Here is a 15,876-nt window from a genome sequence, read left to right on the forward strand (position 1 = left end):
ACATTAAGCACCCTGGATTCTCAAAATCACAATTTGCAATTTGTCGATCCTTGCCATTGCTTCAAGAACTCAGCAGTCTTCCTCTCAGCTTTATAGTGAGCCCTTAGTACAGCTTTCCTTATTTTTTCCGGTGATTGCAAATTAAATTTTATCTTTTTTTTTTTTTTTTGGTGGGTGGGAGTAAGGCAGTGTTTTTAAAAAAAGTTGTTAAGGACAGGTTAGAGTTAGTAAAATGGAGAGCTTTGAAGACAGTGAACAGGTATCCAGAATATTTGCATTGAAAACAAATCCAAAGGAGTTCCTAGAACTTTCTATAACCTTTCCCCCATAACCAGAGTTGAGCATGTCTTAGCTGATAACGGCAGTGCCAAACAACAGCAGCTGGTGCTCCAGTGTGTTTGTTATGTGTCAGTCATTGTGCTTAGATTGTATGCACATTCACTGTACTTCTCCATACATCCCCGTGAGGTAGGGACTGTTTTCTCCGTTCAGTGGAAGTGGAAACTGAGCCTCAGAGAGATTTAGTAACTTACACAGGATCGCTTAGCGAGGAAGTGGTGGAGCCACACTTTGCACCTAGGCAGCTTGGCGCCAAGTCGTTTGCTTTTCTACAAGTATTGGGTTGGCCAGAAAGTTCATTCGTGTTTTTCTGTAAGCCGTTACAGAAAAACCTGAACACGTTTTTTGGCCAATCCAGTACATCTAACTCAAGGCACTGTTTGCAAAACATTCTAATAAGTATCTCATGCTCACTTGGGTGCTTAATGTTGGTGTTCTAGATTTCTACTAAAATTTTTTCTTCTTTGTAAAATGGTAGTTTATAGCGTCAGGATCTGCAAACCTTGTGTCTTACCCCATCCAAACCCATCTACCAAAATAGTCTTTCTAAAATCAGAAGACTACCTTGCCACTGCTCCCATTTTGACACCCTTTGTGATTCCTCTTCCCTTACAGGAAAGACAGACTTCTTTACCTCCCCTACCAGACTCTCTTGCCCAGAGGTCAGCCAGCTCTCCCCGCCCAGAGGCTAGCCAGCCTCACTCACCTGCATCAGGTCCTCCCCACCAGGCTGAGATTTCTCTTCCAGTTCTACCCAGTAATCATCTTTCTGTATCATGGCTCCTTGCTCTTGAATGAGCTGTTTCCTCTTCCTAGAAAACCCTTTCATACTGTCTTAGTCTATCCCAGTTGCTATAGCAAAGTACCACAGACAGGATGGCTTATGAACAGTGGAAATTTATTGCTCACAGTTCTGGAGATCTAGAGTCTGAGGTCAGAGTGCCAGCATGGTCAGGTGAGGGCTGTCTTCTGGCTCACAGACTTCTCACTGTACCCTCCTCACAAGGTGGAAGGGGCTAGAGATCAGTATGGGGCTTCTTTTATAAGGGCGCAGATCCCATTCATGAGGGGTCCACCCTCATGACTTAATCATCTCCTGATACCATCATCTTTAGGATTTCAGCATTTGAATTTTGGGGCAACTCAAACATTCAGACCATAGCACCCATTCTTCTGCCACTGGCAGATTCATTCTTTTCAGTTCTGACTCTTTAATATTCATCAGAGTCCACCTACCTGAAGTTTTTTTAAATGTACATGTCCTGAAATTCTAATTCCTTGCTTCTTGGAAAGAGGCCTAAGTACCAGTGTGTCAGAACTACCTAGTGATTCTGATATAACAGCCAGATCATCAAGCCTCTGAAATGTTGCTGCTCTGGGGTCAGGTCCCCTCCTTTGGAAGACCTGGTTGGAGAGGAGTGCATGTGTGCGCTGTGGGCTGTGCTGTCACCTTGGCCATCTGTGTGCAGCTTCCCTTGGAGACGAGCAGCTCTCGGAGGGCAGCCACGGGATGCTGGTCATCTCAGGATCTTCAGCTGGCAGTGCAGGGCCTAGCCTAGCATCAGCCTCTACAACTGTTGCTCTGAACGACCATATTTTGGTAGCTTTTTGCCTTGTGATCCCCTCCTGATCTCACTCATTGGCAAATAGCATGATTTATTCTGAAATACAGTTCAGCAAAGGCCAGGGATGGAGGTTGTCACTTAAAGAACTGGCTTTCTTCAGACTTTTGTGTTTGAGTACAGAGCAACACCTTACCTCTTTTCATCTCTCCTTCTAAATATAAACTGACTCTAAAAGTGTGGATGATTTATATCTTCCTTCTCCCCACCCATGACTTTTGGTTCCAGCTTTACGTTTTGGCAAGAACTGAAAGATCTCACTTTCTGCTGGCCACGGTTGGTGCTTTAAGACCCGTCAGGGTGTATCTTAAATAAAACTGGTAGTGTTTCTAACTGGTAGCATTTCTGTTTCCATCCTCACTGACAGCATCACTGTGCAGCACTGAATGAGGAGCCCTGACGCTGGAAGGCAGCAGCTGGGGCCCAGTAACCAAGTGATGTGTTATGGTTTGTGTGCTCACATGTGTGTACATCAGGCTTGTTGATTCTAAGGCATGAAATCTCCATACACACAGCCCATATTAGAGTTTTCTTCTCTCACCAAAAGCATATACTGAGAACCCAGTTCGCTAAGCATTCTCAAAATATTATTCTCAAAATAACCCTCCTGTTCTCCAACAGCCTCTACTATGTGAACCTCCCTGACTATAAATCCAAACTAAAAAAGCTGTCTCCTTTTCAGCTCAGGTTTTAGACTAGTGGGCGCACAACTCTATTGGTTGTGTTTTTGTTTTTGGCCGCACCGGGCAACTTGCGATTTCTTAGTTCCCTGACCAGGGATCGAACTTGGGGCCACTGCAGTGAATGCACTGAGTCTTAACTGCTGGACCACCAGGGAATTCCCTGATCGTGTCTTCTTTAAATGTTATTATGCTAGGCCTTTTTAATTTTGAACTTCTCTGTGGATATTAATTTTAATGAAACACTGTGTTGAAGAAAAGATAGAGTTAGGGGGAGATCGGAGGAAAGGAACAGAGACAAGCAAAGAATAATAATAGTCTGTAACTCAACAGCAAGCATGGCTTATGAAGATCCAGTTGTGTTTCTGCTTCATGAATCATTGTCAGACAAATTAAGAACATATTGTTTCTTATTTATCTGTTGTCAAGGATGCAATCTCAGGCATTGAGAATAAATCTTGATTTTCATAAGCTCAGTTGACACTATGGAGCCACAGAGCATAAAACTTGCATCTAATAAGCAAAGTGCGATGTGGAACGGTGGAGGGTATAATACCAGCATCACTTGCAGCTGCTTCCTGAGCCTTGGGCCTGGCATCAGGGATTCCTTAGCAGGAACTGTACTAGACCACGGGTTTGTTTTATCTGTGTAAGAAAAACTTCAAGTTTTAGACACATTATTTCCCCAGATCTTGCAGATTGGGGTTGATGACTTTCAGCTTTTGTTTGGTGAGTTCTCATCTCTGTGTCTATCCACTTTGCCCGGCCTCCCTCCCTACCTTCCCCTAGTGAGTGATCAGTGACTGTTAAATTCCTACGGCATGCTTGTTTTATGGGCGCCTCTACTATGGACTGGTTGTACAGTTTTCACGCACTGTTTAATGCTACTGCTTAGATAGTCCTTAGAGGATTCCTAGCTGACTGAAATTCCTAGTAGAAATTTTTGTTTGGCATTCCTGAAGTTGAAATATGAAAATTATATATTAATTTGATTAAAAATAAAGGATCTCAGCTTGAAAAACTGTGAGTCACGATATATAGTATAAATCTTTAAAAGAACAAAAGTAACGATGTAAATTAATAATTTAAATATTTTAATTAATACCAAAGCATCACTTCCACAAATCCTGTATTATCAAAATTAGCATCAGTGCTGTACAACATGAAGTTTATTTTTGACTTTTAAAGAGTGCTCCTTTAAAACTAGTATGCAGTGACAGAAAGCAGGTCAAGTTCGCCTGGTGGTAGATGATTGATCACCAAGGGGCCAAATCACTTGTTTGGGTGATGGAAATGTAGAAGCTTGTCAGAACTCGTTTATACTTAAAATGGGTGTATTTTGTTGGATGTAAATTATACTTCAATAAGTTGATTTTTACTAGTTTTAATGTTCCTTCTTTTAGTAACATTAAACTTAATGGAATCTTTGACCTTTACTATAGTACCGCCTCTCCCTCAAGACCGCTCACTGCTACTAAACAACTAAATGAACTATTTAAAGGTCAGTTAGGTAAAATTCAGGAGCAGAGGAAGTTATTAAGAAGCTGGAAGCGCGTCGAGTTTGTCACTGCCGCCTGAGGGTGGTGGTTGAAAACATAAGCCATTGCTTGCCTAGATGTCCCTGTCAGTGAGATGGTCTAGGCTGATTGGACCCAACACAGGAACGAGAGAGAGACCGGAAGTGAAATGGCTTCTAAATGTATCTCAATTCTGTTTGGCCAGCTGTTGCGAAGCTCTTTGGTGAATAACAGAACTCAGGCCAAGGTGGCGGAGGAACTGGGCATGCAGGAATACGCCATCACCAACGACAAGACCAAAAGACCTGTCGCCCTGAGAACCAAGACCTTGGCTGACCTTTTGGAATGTGAGTCCTACAGAGAAAGCTTTTCTCTTAACCTGCAGATTCAAAGTTTGCCACTTCTCATTATTATGATATTCTGACTAAAGAAACCTCTTTTCTATTTTAATTTTGATTTATGCTTCTCTCCAAAGCTTGTTTGAAAGAGAATGATTTGGAATGAAAACATGTGAATAATGGATTTATGTTCCATCTGTGTTCACTGGTGCCCCCGCCCCCACCCCCTCCGTCTTAATGCTTAGCCATCAAATCTCTTTGTGTGAAACAGTAGCAGAATGTGAAGACCAGTAATAGTGAATTATAGCTGTTTTTTTGCCACCAGCAACCTTTAGATATGGGCATAGAGGAAATACTAGAATTATTATCTATTGTGAATGAACTCAAAGCTCTATGGACAACATTGTCATCTTTTACAGTTTCTGATATGGTCTAGTAGCATTATAAGTAATCCTGTTAAGCTAATTAAAGGATTATAAGCACAATTTTATTGTTTCTGATACTACTTTAAAGTAAGTGGGCCATTCACTGGGCCTTGGAACCTTTTATAAAATTTTAATATTATGGTATTTTTGACAACTACAGTTATACACAAATATTAAAGTCTACCATGCAAATCAGCTGATTTACAAAGTGTAAAGGCAGTCTGATTAAGGAACTTAAAAGAATCTCTTTTTCAATTAAAGAAAAGTAACTTAACATTAAAAGTACAAAAAAATTAAGTAGAGTGATCAGTCTCAGTAGCCTTTGTTTTTGCTCAACAGAAGCTTATTTTTAACTCCTTCTTTGAAAACTCACCATTTGTTTACATGGTTAAGATAACCTTTATAATGAAGTTGTCTTTGGGGTCACCATTTATTAATGCAAATTTGGTTATATTGTCATTAAGCCCAGTATTTATTTTTCCTCCATTTTCGGCAGATTGAATCCATAGATGGTCCCATTTCTGTTCATGAAATGTGACACGGACCCTGTCAATGGGTGATCTCAAGATTGGTGTTAAGAATAGCAGGCCTTCGGATGTGCTTGTTCTGGCCTTGTATCTGATCTTCGAGTTTTATTTTGATTTATTTGATGTAAACATGGTTGCATTCCCTGATGTCATTCTTTCCCTGCTACATACAGCAGCATTTTGCGTATCGTTCTAACTAATTGTTCATTTAGCCCTCAGACAAATGTAATTTGGTCTTTGTGGTTTTTGCATCTTAATCACACATCTCTATTGCTGTTTCTAATATTAGTGATAAAGAGTAGTTCTTGTTTGAAGCAAGATGAAATGGTAATGCTAAAAAATAAAGAGGGCTTGGAAGGTGAAAACCTTATTAAAATGTTTCTTAAAAGGCTCGGTCTCACTCTTTCTAGTAAATGGCAGCGCATTGGGGCTTATGTTACCCTTTCTCTTTTTCAGCATTTATTGCAGCACTGTACATTGATAAAGACTTGGAATACGTTCATACTTTCATGAATGTTTGTTTCTTTCCACGATTAAAAGTAAGCTCATATAAAATTTAAATTAGTTGTTTGCTCTATGCTTGGTGACTCTAGAATCCTTTACTAAGTACTGTTTGGGGAACTTGCTACAGGAATTCATTTTGAATCAGGATTGGAACGACCCCAAGTCCCAGCTTCAGCAGTGCTGCCTGACTCTTAGGACAGAAGGAAAAGAACCAGACATTCCGCTATACAAGTGAGTATGTGCTGCCCACAGGCTGTGGGACCCAGGAAGCCTAGAATAACCCTCCATGTGCCAGGAGGAAGAGCTAACTGCGTGCGGCAGTGGTGATGAGAGCCCTGGGGGGAGACTTCGTGACTCTGACTGGGCCCAGCACTGAAACTCTCTGGGCCTCTGAGCCTTTTTGCTCTAAGTAAGTGGGTCACATGCGATTATCTGTGCTTTCTCCATCTCTAAAATACGGTGAACTGCTCCCTGGGAGAAAGATGAGGAGATCAAGATAAGAGAAATTTGGGTTAAATTGTCTTATATACATTCTTGTTTGTCTTCTTATTTCTTATAGCCCGTGCTGCCTGCACACCTAGCCCAGGCGGCCTGTGCTTGTTTATTTGTAACTGTACTTGGGTGTCTCTCTTTCTCAAGCCCTGCTGGCATCTGTCCCGATCGCCTGACAGGCAGTCGCCGTAGGAAGCCAGGCAGTTCTTCACCGCGGCTGTGTTATTCAAATATTTGGAACTTTTCTTTCCAGGATGTGTACCAAAAGCTGCTGTGTACATTTGAATATCTTTAGTGACACATCTTTATCCTTTGAGGAGTAGCCAAAAGTCATTCAAAGGAAATGCAGGTTGCTGCACACGTAACACCAGTTTTGATGAAAACGGGAGGTTTGACTCTGAAGTTGGGTAATTAGCTTGAGACACTCAGAAGGTGGTTTCAGAAGCTGGTTTCAAAGAGGAATTATAAAAGGGAGGGATTATCAAAATAAGTGGGTTGCCTCCCAAGGTATGGTCTGGATATGTGTTTTTAAGGATGTTTAAATATCTAGCTTTAGTACTGGGTTACCCCCGTCTCTGTTTACATATGTGTACAAGTATACACATTTGTGTGTTTCATATGAAATAAAAGCCTCACCACCACCCCCATCCTGTGGACTTTCTCAGACTTCACAGTACTCAAGGGAAAACACCAGAGTGGCAGCCGGGAATTTTAAATCCTTTTTTATGTTTTTATTTAATAGTCACAACACGTTATAGGCTTTTTCACTAAAAGAAAAACTGAGGCCAAGAAAAGGTTGAGTCACCCCACAGCAGGCTGCTATAAATTGTCCCAAGAAGCTGTCACTGCTGAACAATGTTTCCTTTATTTATTGGGAAAAAACCCCAAATGTTTAGAAATAGCACTTTAATATGTGTCTAATAAGCATAATGAACATCCAGACTGTGTTACGTGAAAGGCTCAAAGTATCTCCTCATCAAAGTGATAATTAAAGTTCGATAAATAAAATGAGGGTGATAAACTTCTCATAGTGCAGGCATGATTACTATAATAAGCGCTACCTTTAAGAAGCCATCCGTATACTTTCATCCCAGTGAGTACAGACAAAGGAAATGACTGCCCCCTTCTCATAAGTCCCCCCATGAAAGCCTGCGACGAGCTTGTTCTTTTTTATCAAGATGATGGGGTTGTTTTACATAGTTTTTTTCCAAGATTACTGTGTTCGTCCCATTATCTTTGCCGGCTACTTTTAATTTCCCTTTTCCATGAAGTTATCAGTTTTACCACACTTGAGATCTGCACCCTGTCATTAATATCGAGCGTACCCGGTGTTCTGTTTTTTGGCAGTTGTGTTGTGTACTCCGATTATAACATACCCTTGAAATGATCTCTGATTTTTCATTAGAAAGAATCCATAAAGGATGTGATGCTATTCAGACGGGGCTTGCAGTGTATTACCCAAATATTTGTGATTTTTAGCCGTGTGATTAGCAGTGAAATACAATGAACAGACTGAAATGGCTAACTTTAATTTTATAATACTTGGAATAACACTTTGAAATTTTTAAAAAATATTTTATACTTTACTGTTTGCCTTCAGATACTGTTCATAATGGTTTGAGGATATATATATATATATATGTACACACACATACACAAGATTCACTATAGAATTTGAAAAATTTCCTACTTCAGAGCTGTCTATATTTGTCACATTAGCAAATCAAAACTGTACTCCTTTAATTTTCTTGTTATTTTTGCCTTCCTCTCTCTCAGCAGTAAGTCACATGATTTTTCGTGGAGTTATGTATGAGCAGTAACAGTTAAGTCGCACTTTACATAATTACTGCTCTTTCCTTTTCCTTTCAGGACTCTGCAGACAGTGGGGCCATCCCACGCGAGGACCTACACTGTGGCTGTCTACTTCAAGGGAGAAAGAATTGGCTGTGGGAAAGGACCAAGGTATGAGAGGACGATGCTTTAAGTTTCTTCAAATGAACATCCTGTGTGTCCGAGAAGTATTCATATCTGCTTGGTATTTCCAAACTCTGCAGCCTGTCTCTTTGAACTTAGAGTTTAGAGTGTTCAAGGGTAGTAGCAAAGTGAATCTCAAGGCTTAATATCCCCACCAAACTCAGCCTCAGACTTGAGAATTGGCCTTGAGCAGTGGGAATGCCATTGCATAAAGGGCTTTGGCTGCCTAGAGAAAACCACATTAGCAGGTGTGCACACAGGTAAGGTCTGTTCACTGCTGCAAGCATTTTATGAAACATGCCGTGCGTGACACAGCCGTTAGACACTTGATCTCTTATTACTATTCACTTGAGCTTTGTGGAAATGCTCTCATCTTCAGGTAAAAAGAATTTCATATGTTATCACCTTTCTTTGAACCTTCCAATTTATATCTTAAACTGAGAAGTGATTTGAAGTCTGTCTGTATGTGTATTTTTTTACTCTTTGCCTCTTAAACTTTACACTGAGGATGTTCAAATTTAAGTAAGAAGTACTTCAGACCTAATATAAGTGGAAGGCGTTTTATTGCAGTGTTGAAAGTGTGGAACGAATAACTTAAACAGGCTTTGTACAGATAAATGACATTTCTGCATGCCCTTGTGTATATTCCTATCTGTGCAATTCAGTATGTGACAGTAGAAATAATCAGATAAAATTGTATGCACCAAACATGAAAACTAGCCTGAATAAATTGGAGCCATATTTTGTGTTTTGGGGAAAAAAAGTCTTTAAAGTGTACCTTGTCTTCATTTTCTTTAATAGTATTCAGCAAGCAGAAATGGGAGCAGCAATGGATGCACTTGAAAAATGTAAGCCTATCTCTCTTTCTGTAATTATATGTTCATAATGTAATGAGTGTTTTATGGATAGAAAATGGGAAAGTAGAAAAATGGTAAGTACTGATAAAATGTGATCTTCTTTTTTCATAATTATTCTCCGCACAGAGTGTAGTATAATGTAAGATATGTATAAAATAGGCTTATAATTTTAAAAAAAGTATTCCCAAATGCTTTTTGATTTTCATTTTCCTATTTTGCATAGAGTCCCACTCTCAGCACACGTAACCCATGTGAGTGACTTAGTATATAGTTCTAAAATCTTAAACCTGTGAAGGTTTTTTCTTTTTGGTGTTTGGCCACTGTTTAATTAAAGTGGGATATTTACGTACTTCTCTGCATCCATCTTTTCTTGCTAGATAATACATCACGGGCAGCCCTCCAGGTCATAATAGCTCCAATTCATTCTTTCTTAAAGGCTGTATCATATTTCATGCTGTGGATATGCTGTATTTTATTCAGCTTTTAAAATTTTTGGTGGATACTGTTTCTGTCTTTTTATCACTGTTGATACTAAAAGTCTCTATATTGGTGCTTTTAGTTCTGGGGGATGGATTCCCAAGGGTAGGATAGCTGGGTTGAAGACACTTAAATTACATAATTGACCCTGTAGGGAACTGCAGAGTCTTCTGTAAATTAAAGGCTGAAGCACAAGGAAGTTTTCTTCTGAGGTATATCGTGCCACCCAGCAAAACCTGTGGGCAGAACCTGACAGTGCAATTCCATCAGGCTTCAGCTGCCAGCTCAGCGTGGGCGAGAGCAAAGTGTGGAGAGCTGAAAGTGAACAGGCTCTGGATGCTTAGCTGGGAGAATCTCCAAGAAAGGCAGGAGGGCCAAGTAGCCATGCGGAAATCTGCAGATGAGAGCTTGGGGGCCAAGGGGTGGGGAGTTGTTCCCAGGCTCCCAAGTCCATGGAATCTTCACTGAGAGTTTTTTTTTTTTTTTTTTAACTTTACACTATTGTATTGGTTTTGCCATACATCAACATGCGTCCGCCACGGGTGTACACGTGTTCCCCATTTCACTAAGAGTTTTGTTGACTCTGTTGAGGAGCTTTTAAAATCCATTATATATATGGATTTTATTATTTATTTTATTACAGTCACATATATTGTAATGAAAATGAGACTCCATTTTTCCACCTGTAAGATTGTTAAAGGTAATCTTTGGAGTTTTCATTTGTTTGCTTTCAGCCATAAAACAGTACTTGGAGAGATGGCTGATTCTAAGACTGGCCTACACATCTGAACTGGTGGGAGATAAAAGTTTAAAGTGCAGGAAAGCAGTTTGACGGTACGGTCAGGTCCTGAATGACGTCCGTACCCTTTGATCTAGAGATTTCCTTTCTAGAAGTCAAACCTAAGAAAACATTTGGCATTATGAGTGAATGTTTCCATAACCATGATGATTGTGACAAGTTGACTTATAATAGTTAAAAAAATCAATCAGTCCTTCAGACTGTGTGTTTGAACATAGAGAAATGTTCAGATAAATTATCCCAGAGGTTGACAAACATTTTCTGTAAAGGACCAGATAGTAAATACTCTTATCACAATTACACAGCTCTGATGTTGTGGCCCATAGACTCAGGCAGAATACAGATGGCTAGTGTCTGTGATCCAGTCAAACCGTATTTACCAAAACGGGTAGAGGATTAGATTTGTCCCGTAGACAGTAGTCTACCAACCCTAGCTTTGTCCAAATGTTGTAATATCAAAATATTTTTGAAGAGTAATGATACGGGAAAACGCTTATACTACTAGAATAAGTGAAAAAAGTGTATCCATCAAAGTGTGCTTATAGCTGTACTCTCCCAGTGTAAGTTGGGCTCAGGGAATGATTTTAAGTGTTTGTGTGTCTAATTCATATATGTACACATTTACATTGTGTATATGTGTGTCAGGTATAAATTTACTTCATAGGAAAAGGGCTCATTATAAGGATATATTCTAAAAGCTTATCTGTGGTTATATCTGAGTGGTGGGATTATGCTCTCAGTATTTGAAACCTGTGTTTCGTACAGTACATAAGGAATCAGTTTAATATACTTAGCCAATAGGATCTTACTGCTATTTTATTTCTAAAATTCAGATGCCATTATGTTTCTCTTTTGCTTAAAATCAATCACTGACTCTTAGGCCCTTACCTTAGGCCTCTTGCCTTTCATATTCTTTTCCCACCACCCTGTCGCTCCCTGTCTTCCACTCATTGGGAGCGAAGATGAAGGAGGGTTTGGGAATATACTGTATATGTTTATAATGCTTCATCCGTAACAAAATCAAGCACTCTCTCAAATATGCCATGCTCTCTGATTCTCTTTAACTTTTTTAAAATTTACTTTTCTTAAAAATTTATCTGTTTTTAGTTGGAGGACAATTGCTTTACAATATTGTGTTGGTTTCTGCCGTACTCAACATGAATCAGCAGTAGGAACACGTATGTCCCCTCCTTATTTTTAAATATGAAGTAGTACCTCTTGAGTTGAACAGACCTGTACCCGGTTACCAGACAGCTCGTGTCCCTCTCATTTGCTCATGCGTCTCTCTGTGATGTTTGTTGTTGAAGTGTGTGTTTGTCGAATAAGTGTATGAGATGACTCTTTCGTGTTCCATGTTTGGTTTCTTACTCCATTGCTACACTCATTACATATCACAAATAACAACTGAATTGTAAAATTTTTACATCTTAATCAAGATTTCCACCCTGTCAACACCCTTGAACGGGGTCAAATATCAAACTAAATATAGCTTCAGCTGTGCTACTGAGCGACATGTCCTTTCACCAAATGAAGGTGCTGTACTTGGGTTGCTATTGCTCATAAGCTTTGGGTCTCTTGAGGAAACTTCACAGATTGAATTATCAGAAACGGTGACTTAAGATGTGGCCTCCTCCTTTTGTCCGTCTGATCTTTTTCCTCTATTCAGAAAGAGGGAAATTGTTGGTAAATAATGATGTGATAATATTGTTATTTGTTTGAAGTTTTGGGTTTAAGCTTTGTAAAAATATACAACTCATTTTTGCTATAGCCTTTAATCTCTCCCTAAAAGTCACTTGTTGCTAGGAGAACCGTGTTAAAATACCTAGCTGGAAACATGCTGAAGTCACACGCTTGTTTTAACAGCTGTGTGTTCCGGTGCCTTTTATGCTCGGGTTCACATCAGACATTGAAATCCAGAGCCAGGTGCCCATGCAGACTTCCACTGTGTTCCTGAATGCTAGAAGAAAATGAGCAATTTTTTTTTCTCTTGCCTTACAAAGTGCAACTCTATATTCCTGTGAAATACATGTTTGTTTGCGTGTGTGTTGCATTTAGTTTGCATCATTCTGTGCACTGGTAGCTCTCCTTTATTAAGTGTAAAATATATCTCCTTGTGTCAGATAACTTTCCCCAGATGGCCCATCAGAAACGGTTCATTGAACGGAAATACAGACAAGAGTTAAAAGAAATGAGGTGGGAAAGAGAGCATCAAGAGAAGGAGCCAGATGAGACCGAAGACATAAAGAAATAAAGGAAGGCACGGACGGAAGTGGTGGTGTATTTACTTGCCTAATAACTGTGACTGCTGCCCATTGAGACCTAGCCTAGTTTTTGTGGAGACGCTGAATGAAGGCTGCCCATTGAAATAAAACACAAAGTCACATCATTCTCGTTTTACTGATCTCGTATTTGGTTTTTAGCTGGATGGCCTTTATTACAAAGTGTTTGATTTCTATTTAATGTAAAACTTCACTTGGATAAATGTGTCTATTCCCAGTTATTTTGCTTTTTAAACAATAAAATTAAAAATGTATATTCTGTGTGGAATAGATCCTATTCTTTCTATCTTTCTGAGACTGTGACTCCAGACTTTCAGTGGATAAGCAAAAAAAATCACTTTACCACATATTTGGATTATGCTCTATAAATACCTGTACTGTTTGAAATCTCTGGATTAATCTCCATTTTCAGCTTTCATCTTGGTGTTTATCAGGTTCTCAGCTGCAAACATTATGCTTACCCTCACTAACCAGTGAGTCCTTTGTAGAGGGAATCCCTTTAACATTTAACTGGCTAATGGGAGGGGGAAAGACTGATATTTGAGTCACATATGTTCCTTGAATCACTAGAATCAGGAGAAATCATGATTCCAAGCCAGATGACACTTTAAACCAGGTGCTCTTACCCTGGGGTCAGTGGACCCTTTTAGAAATTTATAGACAGACTTCAAGAATGTCTCAGAATATCTTGAAATTATGTTGGATTTGGGGAGGGAGTGGGCAGAAGGAAGAGGAGGGTTCATAGCTTTAGGCAGCTCCAAGCAGCTCCTTTATTAGGTCCCTGTAATAAAGGGCTAACATTGCATTAAAAGATGTAACATCTTTTTAATGTTAATTTTAAACTGAACCTCACTGGCTTCTTATTAACAAAGACAAAACTTCTTTTTTAAAACAAATATGTTTTTTTCCATTACTCTAATGGATATCTAGTGAATGTCTGCTTTGTGTCTGGCACTGTTATAGGCCCTGGGGCTATAGCAGTGAAAAAAATAAAATTCCCTGCCCTTGGGGGAGCGTGCTAGTGAAGGAAGACACACAATGACAGGAAATAAAATGTGTTATGTCACAAGGTGACGTAGATGATGGCCAGAATAAAGTAGGGAGTAACATGGTGCCATTTTCAATCAGGTGGCTGGGGAAGCCGCCCAGAAGGGCATCATATGAATTAAGATGGGAAGGAGAGTGACCCATTAGCTATCTGGAGGGTTTCTTTTTACACCTGATCTTAGCCAAAAGGCTGAGAAAGGATAGAGGGTTTCTTTTTTATATAACTGTTCAGTTCAGTTCAGGCGCTTAGTTGTGTCCAACAATTTGTGACCCCATAAATTGCAGCACGCCAGACCTCCCTGTCCATCACCAACTCCTGAAGTTTACTCAAACTCATGTCATTGAGTCAGTGATGCCATCCAACCATCCATCCTCTGTCGTCCCCTTCTCCTCCTGCCCCCAATCCCTCCCAGCATCAGAGCCTTTCCTAATGAGTCAACTCTTCACATGAGGTGGCCAAAGTATTGGAGTTTCAGCTTTAGCAACAGTCCTTCCAATGAACACCCAGGACTGATCTCCTTTAGAATGGACTGGTTGGATCTCCTTGCAGTCCAAGGGACTCTCAACAGTCTTCTCCAACACCACAGTTCAAAAGCATCAATTCTTTGGCACTCAGCCTTCTTCACAGTCCAACTCTCACATCCATACATGACCACTGGAAAAACCATAGCTTTGACTAGACAGACCTTTGTTGGCAAAGTAATGTCTCTGCTTTTGAATATGCTATCTAGGTTGGTCAAAACTTTCCTTCCAAGGAGTAAGCATCTTTTAATTTCATAGCTGCAGTCACCATCTGTAGTGATTTTGGAGCCCAAGAAAATAAAGTCTGACACTGTTTCCACTGTTTCCCCATCTATTTCCCATGAAGTGATGGGACCGGATGCCATGATCTTAGTTTTCTGAATGTTGAGCTTTAAGCCAACTTTTTCCACTCTCCTCTTTCACTTTCATCAAGAGGCTTTTTAGTTCCTCTTCACTTTTCTGCCATAAGGGTGGTGTCATCTGCATATCTGAGGTTATTGATATTTCTCCCAGCAGTCTTGATATCCAGCTTATGCTTCTTCCAGCCCCGTGTTTCTCATGATGTACTCTGCATATAAGTTAAATAAGCAGGGTGACAATATACAGCCTTGACGTACTCCTTTCCCTATTTGGAACCAGTCTGTTGTTTCATGTCCAGTTCTAATTGTTGCTTTCTGACCTGCATACACATTTCTCAAGAGGCAGGTCAGGTGGTCTTGTATGCCCATCTCTTTCAGAATTTTCCACTGTTTATTGTGATCCATGCAGTCAAAGGCATTGGCATAGTCAATAAAGCAGAAATAGATGTTTTTCTGGAACTCTCTTGCTTTTTCTATGATCCAGCAGATGTTGGCAATTTGATCTCTGGTTCCTCTGACTTTCCTAAAACCAGCTTGAACATCTGGAAGTTCACGGTTCACATATTGCTGAAGCCTGGCTTGGAGAATTTTGAGCATTACTTTACTAGCATGTGAGATGAGTGCAATTGTGCGGTAGTGTGAGCATTCTTTGGCATTGCCTTTCTTTGGGATTGGAATGAAAACTGACCTTTTCCAGTCCTGTGGCCACTGCTGAGTTTTCCAAATTTGCTGGCATATTGAGTGCAACACTTTCACAGCATCATCTTTCAGGATTTGAAATAGCTCAACTGGAATTCCATCACCTCCACTAGCTTTGTTTGTAGTGATGCTTTCTAAGGCCCACTTGACTTCACATTCCAGGATGTCTGGCTCTAGGTCAGTGATCACACCATTGTGATTATCTGGGTTGTGAAGATCTTTTTTGTACAGTTCTTCTGTGTATTCTTGTTACCTCTTCTTAATATCTTCTGCTTCTGTTAGGTCCATACCATTTCTGTCCTTTATCAAGCCCATCTTTGCACGAAATGTTCCCTTGGTATCTCTAATTTTCTTTAAGAGATCTCTAGTCTTTCCCATTCTGTTGTTTTCCTCTATTTCTTTGCATTGATCGCTGAGGA

At 39.9% G+C, this 15,876-nt stretch overlaps 1 protein-coding gene across 4 annotated transcripts in view; it reads left to right on the top strand.

The window, feature by feature from the left end:
- DROSHA (drosha ribonuclease III) overlaps nucleotides 1-13,084 on the top strand; it is a 122,887-nt gene extending 109,803 nt beyond the window's left edge. For all 4 annotated transcript variants that reach the window (XM_070357685.1, XM_070357687.1, XM_070357684.1 and 1 more), the window contains 6 exons: nucleotides 4,364-4,505; nucleotides 5,905-5,987; nucleotides 6,080-6,183; nucleotides 8,314-8,406; nucleotides 9,220-9,266; nucleotides 12,672-13,084. In XM_070357685.1, coding sequence (XP_070213786.1) covers nucleotides 4,364-4,505; nucleotides 5,905-5,987; nucleotides 6,080-6,183; nucleotides 8,314-8,406; nucleotides 9,220-9,266; nucleotides 12,672-12,802 — 600 coding nt within the window. In that variant the 3' untranslated portion in view covers nucleotides 12,803-13,084. The remainder of the gene's footprint in view (nucleotides 1-4,363; nucleotides 4,506-5,904; nucleotides 5,988-6,079; nucleotides 6,184-8,313; nucleotides 8,407-9,219; nucleotides 9,267-12,671) is intronic.
- The last annotated feature ends 2,792 nt before the right edge of the window (nucleotides 13,085-15,876 follow it).

Source organism: Bos mutus, chromosome 20 (genome assembly GCF_027580195.1).
Source record: "Bos mutus isolate GX-2022 chromosome 20, NWIPB_WYAK_1.1, whole genome shotgun sequence".
Lineage (NCBI taxonomy): Eukaryota > Metazoa > Chordata > Mammalia > Artiodactyla > Bovidae > Bos > Bos mutus.